The sequence below is a fragment of the Charadrius vociferus genome, unplaced genomic scaffold (genome assembly GCF_000708025.1).
Source record: "Charadrius vociferus isolate BGI_N301 unplaced genomic scaffold, ASM70802v2 scaffold767, whole genome shotgun sequence".
Lineage (NCBI taxonomy): Eukaryota > Metazoa > Chordata > Aves > Charadriiformes > Charadriidae > Charadrius > Charadrius vociferus.
Genome location: NW_009649076.1, coordinates 555,964 through 562,648, shown reverse-complemented (window position 1 = coordinate 562,648; position 6,685 = coordinate 555,964). Strand labels below are relative to the sequence as shown.

At 40.2% G+C, this 6,685-nt stretch overlaps 1 protein-coding gene across 1 annotated transcript in view; it reads left to right on the top strand.

Moving 5' to 3' along the window:
- The first annotated feature begins 299 nt into the window (after positions 1-299).
- Positions 300-6,685, top strand: part of AP1AR (adaptor-related protein complex 1 associated regulatory protein) — a 17,264-nt gene continuing 10,878 nt past the window's right edge. Inside the window, exons 1-3 of the mRNA XM_009888190.1 lie at positions 300-367; positions 4,717-4,765; positions 6,380-6,406. Coding sequence (XP_009886492.1) covers positions 300-367; positions 4,717-4,765; positions 6,380-6,406 — 144 coding nt within the window. The remainder of the gene's footprint in view (positions 368-4,716; positions 4,766-6,379; positions 6,407-6,685) is intronic.

The following is a 6,685-nucleotide window of genomic DNA, read 5'->3' as shown; positions in this document are numbered from 1 at the left end:
GGGCGGGTCGGGGGGCGCTGGGGAGAGGCGGTTTGGGGGTGTTGAGGTGGGTCGGGGATGCTGAGGCGAGGCGGCTTGTGGGGGGCTGAGGTGAGTTGGGGTGCTGAGGCGAAGCTGAGGGGCTGAGGTGGTTCGGGGGGCTGAAGTGAAGTGATTTGGGGAGACTGAGGTGGGTCGTGGGGTGGCTGAGGCAAGGCGAGCCGGGGGGCTGAGGTGGAGTGTTTTGGGGGTGCTGAGGTGAGGCAGAGGATGCTGAGGTGAGGTGAGGCGGGTCAGCTGAGGTGGACACATTCGGCCTCATGCGGGGTCTGGGTATGGCTGGGCTGCAGGCCGATCCCTTCGCCCTCTTCCTGCAGCAGCAGCGCAGGTAGATTGAAGAGGGGAGAGGGAAAGAAAACGTCTGTGAAGCGTCTGTCTTGACAACTCGAGTTGATGAAATGCCGTCCAAAGGTTGCTCAGCTTTGTGCAGTTTGCACGGTTGGTGGTAATACACTTAAGGGGTGACTTAGGTTAACTGGCTGCATGGACATTCTTACTCTTTGGCCATCTTCTAGTATTGTTTTTTCCAGAAGAAGCCACTTAAAAAGGTTTTCCAAGTCAGTTGCCAAAAATCTGTGCAGGCTGCTGTGTTTGTGCAAAGATGGAAAACCACCATATTTTCTGGAATATGGTCTTGTGTTCCCTGTGAGTCAGAGGCTGACACTGTTGGGATAAAGGGTGACTATTACAGAAGATCAGGAGCAGAATCGTCCGAATAAACTTTCATATCTCTTGTAAATGTGTAATATGTGTTTATTTTGGCAACAACGAGTTCATGGAAAAGCAGTGTACAAAAGAGGGGAAGGATACATTGCCTGTGCGAGAACTTGGTTTTCTTCCATATACTTAACGGTATTTGATGCCGTTTTATCACTTATTTTTGATTGTTAGTCTAAGACAGATACGCCGAGCATTTTACATGTTGCAAACTCGGGGCTTCTTGTTTCCTGTCAGTTGTAGCGGGCAAGTCTGATGTTCTGCTTGTCCCAAAGACCTTCTAGAAATACTTTTCAGGGAAATGGGTGAAAGAGCGGGACAGTGTGTGTGGAGGATACCTGCTTGTATTAGTGCTCTCTAGCAGAGGGTATGACAACACCTGAAATGCCTCAACAGCTGGCACTTAAGTATCTGTTTCTGGTGCTCTGGAAAAACAGGTAATACTTGAAAGGTTCTTGCTTCACATGTGTGTTTTGCTGAGTTTCCACTCATAGGCTAATACCCTTTTTTTTAGCAGTCAGGGATGGTGACAGTAAGTCTCTGGCAAGGTGTACTTATCCTTTAAATTATTACTTTGGTTGTGGGGTCTCTTTGTGTTTTTATTTTTCCCCCGACTACTTTAAACTGACTTAGAAGCACTGGATAGGTGACAGTCCAAAAAGGCACAAGATTATCTTGGCTATAACAGCAAATTGTAGATAAACAGTTATCTGTTTTCTCTCCCTCTGGTCTAAAGTGACTATTGCCTTTATATTTTTGTAGTTTTTATCTCCCCCCTTGTATTCTTTTTTTCTTGTATGTTTGCAATACTCTGTTACCCTTTTTGCAAATTCATTGGTGTTTGTGGTGTCATCTGTTCTAGTACTTGGGTTTGGTGTGTGTTTGATTTGTGAAGCATCATTTATTAGCTTCCTGACACGCTGCCTTATAGTCTCCAATTGGTTTTCAGCTGACGGTTGCTGAAGTTACTGGATTAGTCGCCAGACTTAATCATGTGTATTGGTGCCTTTCATGTAACTACTGGCTTACTGCTTGCTTGGGTTTTAGAATGGCAAATATGAATTAGCTTTTGAGGTCTGAACCTAAATATTGTATGCAGGGATCAGTTGGGGGAGGGGGGGGGGGAATCACGAGTGCTACCTCTTGCAGATAGCTGCCATGTGTTTCACATCATCTTTGTTTTCTGGGTGTGCTGGTAGTTTACAGAACCAGTATTGGAGCGTTGCACAACTTACCTATTTTCCTTCCGCTGTGTGGTGGGAGAGACAGGGAATTGTACTTAAAACAAAACTGTAACCTGTGTCTTAGAAATTTTGTAAGTTTGCAAGTTAGATTGCTACCAAATTCTGCAGATTTGGCTACTTCTGGAACAGTATAATGTAGCTTACCAAGTTAATTGTGATGATTTCAATCACTTAGATATTCCCTTTCCCTCATCCAGCTAGTGCTTCGTTATTTTCAGATGTTCCAAGATTTAAGTGTAAGAAATAAACTCCAAAGGAAAAGTATACAGTTTTGAACAAGTGTTTCAATGTCCTGCAAGAGGATAAGTTGCCCTTGCTTGGAATTGTGCGTAAAATCTTGGAGATTTATGTATGAATTGCTGCAATGATTTTATAGTTCATGTTGAGCAAGTGTAGAGAGAAATGAAACATGAAAACCTTCTTTAGTGTAGTATAAGTTTAACTTTCTGTAAAAATACGAACTTTCAGTTGGTAATTTTTTATTATTTTTTTTTAGGCATTGTCCTTATGCTTTGTCTGAAATAGTGTCACTCGAAATACTACAAGCTACAGCCATAATTAGAAAGTAGATCATAGCTAATTTGTCACTATATTTGACCATACATATTCCTCTTTACTCCTAGAGGACCATTTAAAGCGGGGGGGGGGAGAAGAATAAATATAATTTGCCTCTAGGCTATTTGTTTGGTTAGTTTGGGAGAGGTTATCGTGTAGCAAAGTTGAAACAGTGCTTTTTGTCACTAGCATAGACAAAGTAATTTTAACTCATGCTGTAATTTTAATAGATTAAATGTTCATTTTTAGTGACTTTTCTCCACACATAATCTGTATAAGTTGGTTGGCTGTTTTTTTAAGTAAAAGATGATAACATGACTGCATAAAAGGAGAATAAAGCATATATATGTATGGAGTGCTGAAAAGTTTAGTCTCTTTAAAAGCTCTGGATCTTTGAAGATTGATCTGGCAGTCTTTATAGGTCCTGTGGCCCATTAACTGAACTGTTTTCTCTAGTACTTATCAAACCTAAATGTTTCTCAAGTCTGTTTTATAAAATAATGAAACAGTAGAGCTTAAAGGAGAATAATAAAAGCTGTAAGCATCTTAGTACGTTACTATTTTATTTCAACTGAAGTTGTTACATGTGGGGGTGAAGTTAATGGGCCTTCCATTTCTGTCCCTAATGACCTCAATCTTCTGTAGTTGCTTTGGGATTTAAGGGCTCAAAGTCTGGCACAGAATTAGGTCTTCTGTATTGAGTCCCCATTCAGCAGGTGGCTGAAAGCGTAGATCTTCCTTGAAGAGTCATTGCTCTGGGGCTATTTGTAATTACATTTAGTGAGCTTGCACTGCCTTGTCTTAGTTTTCTATAGGTTCAGTGTTCAATTCTTGCAACTAATCTGACTGCAGCTCATGCACCTGTAAAGTTGGGTAGCGGCTGGTGCTATAAACTGGTCTCATGCTTTTGTTAACAACATAGATAGTCCTGAAACAGTTTCCTGTAAGAGGTATATTAAATTAGATTCTTAATGGTATTGGCTCCTGCACACCAAAATGTTCCATAGAGGGGTAGCAGTAAAATTACTTGAAGTGTTTATGTCACGTGTCCCAACTGTGCTTGTGATGTAGTGCATGAATTAAAGTGGCCTTTCACCTCTGGTTTGATAGCAATGAATCAGCTGGAGACGGTTCTTCAGAGGCAGCTATGAGCTGTGAGGTGTGCTGCTGTATAGAAGGAAAGGTTGACCAGGACTCCGCTGTGAAGCGTGTTGCCCAACAAGTTGCCGGGGGAGATGTACCCTAACCGACTTGCCAAGAAAAATATGATGGAGATGAAGTATAATATGATTAAAATAATCTTTGGCTGGTGTGTTGTTGTTACTATAGTAGAAATAGGTGTTGGTTGCAAGTACAGAACGAGCTTTTGTACAAGTGTAGAAATGCCTGAGGCCCTGGGTTTGTTCCTTGTATCAGTCAGCAGTTGCAACTGGAAACTGTGGTTTTTAAAATGGTTCGATGAAATGGATGTTGTACTGAAGCACCTGTATACACTTGAATGTTCTTTTGGATGATAGCCAAACCTCTCTCACTAGCCAAAAATGTGTTCAGGAAACTTGATACTGTATTGCTTTTTATAGAGGATGGTGTTAAGATAATTAAAGAATCAATGAAGAGACTGATTCCCTGTATACACTTACAGACTCTGAATAATTTTTTTGTAGTTGACCTCTTTGTAGATGTTTCCTCTGATGTTCAACCTTCTAGCTGTGCCAAGCTGTCAAAATGAAATGTGGTGTTTAATGTTGACGTTGTACAAGATGCTATGCTAGTAAACAGTTAAGTGCCATGATGAGCAATGGTGTTTTCAGGAATTGCCTGGAATAATGTTTTTTGAGAAAAATGAATTAAAGGTATTGCAGAACAAGCTAAGTGTCTGTAAAGGTCAAATCTAGCATCCCGATAATTGATTTCTTGTCACTTGAGGGTGTTTGTCTTTCCTCCAGTTCTATAGGAGGTGCTTGCATGCTTTTGCCTCCTTCCATGATCTGGTAGTGATGCGGAATACAGGTTAAGAAGTAAATGTGTTTAATACGTGAAGATTTGATGTTTATTTTATACTTAACATAATTCAAGAGTTCTGTGAAAATATCAGGCTCGTTTTCCTTCTGCTGTGAATTGAAGACTATTCTGTAGCGTAACTGTAGACTTATTTTTCCAGATCAAAGTATTTTAGAACATGTTCAACGGGAGAACACTTCACTATAGAGGTGAGTGCTTACATGTCTAGTGATATAAAAAAAAAAAAAAGGTGGAAAAAGCTGAATTCTAGCAATGACTTTAACACTTTCTGCAGTTCATGAACACCGAAAGGTTCTGGGTTACTGCAGACCAAATTGGTGCTGCACTGGGTGGCAAGATTCTTGCAGCACTTAAGAACATTAATAGATCATCTCACTTGAATCTGTCATTGGGAAGAAAAGAAGTGTCTGTTGTGATCTGATACTCTGCACCAGATCATTCTAAAATCTGCTTATTGAATCTTTCATCGCTGCTGTATTGGGAGTGATTTTTCTTTTCTGCTTGCGTAGGTGAAGGATATTTAGTTCTTGATTGCAGGATCATGAGTCTGATTCTACAAAAAGCTAGAATCTGATGAGGTTACTTCATAGTTAGTTCCATTTGTAGTCTACTTTGTTCGCTATAAGAGGTCCTTCCTTGGCCGCTGAATTTCACCCCTTTTTGCCAAGGGTAGGGTAAGGTTAATTTGCTGAAGTGGAGATTCTCAGAATAACCTGGTTTATTTTCTCTGAGCGTTCCTTATGGTCTAAAAGTCCTAGACCTTTCAGATTGACCCCATTACTGGGAGTAACATTAATAACTGTAATCACTGCTTTGGCTTTCAAGAAAGGGGACAAAAGTATATGGTAGGAGAAATCCGTTTAGCGCACAGCTTCCCATTGTCAGACAGTGTTCCTGCAGCAGAAATATGATGGGGAAAAGAAGGTTTGGTCTTCCTCCCCAAATTGTTATTCATATTCTGCTTATAGCAATTAGTCAACGTACAGGTCAATAAGGAGCCTTGCTGTAGGTACTGACCTCCGTGTTTGATGTATTGACTACATGTAGGATTATTATACTGAAAATAGTGCGGAGAATTTCCATTTGCTTTGTTTTATGTGATAATTGAAGTGCTGCTGGAAGAGTTTGGGTATTCTTGCCCAGTTTGGGCTTTTTTTGGCTTCCTGTCATTATTAATCATTACAGTGCCTTTATTGACCTTTAGTTTCTTATGTGCAAAGCTGGGAGGGGTTGTAATTGCTTGTTTGTTTTTTTAGAATTCTGGGTAGAAAGTAACTCTGTTTTCTGTAGATTAAATACATCTTCAAATACTTTTTGATAAGCATCACAGTTGCCATGTGAGGCAGAGGTTACATGCACTATACCCTTTGCATCTTCTACATATTTAAATTGAGTGGGTGCTTGGGTGTGTGTCAGAGCCATACCGTTCCTTCCACTGCTTGTATTAAAATGGTTCAGATATACAGAATTATTAGCAACATTACAAGCTAATGAGATTTCATTTTCATCAGAGCCCTCACGTAAGTTGTAGTGAAATACATGAAAGTTTCTTAGTTTTGGCTCTTCTCCTTTTAGGAGAATGTAATGTTTAAGAAAAACATTGGTAAAAAGATAGGTCCCACTCTAAAAGTAATACTTTTTCTGAAAGTAGGGGCATTCGTAAATGGTATTACAGTCCTGCTGTTATCACTGGGGTAGTGTTTTTTTACAAGACAGATTAAATAGGTAATCTTATTTGCTGTATGTGTTTAGTGACTTGTTAGATTGAGTTGTAAAGATTGTTTACTTCTTTTTCCCTGCAGTTTGAGAACCTAGTGGAAAGTGATGAGGTAGGTACCTGAATCATAATGTGAAACCCGCTCGTACAACCCCTAAAAATGGTTCCAAGATCTGTATCTTCCTCCCACTTTATGCTATGTTGTAGACTTAAAGTGCAGGGCTTTTTTTACTTTGAGTGTTGTTTGCTCTAGGAATGAATATTTAACACTTTGGGAGAGCTGAAGACCTCAGGGAAGAGAAAACTGGTTGGGGGGAGTATGGGAAATAACCCTTTCAGGAAGACAGCACTATGGGAATTAGGAAGGCAAAAAGAGAAGAAGAAAGGGGGG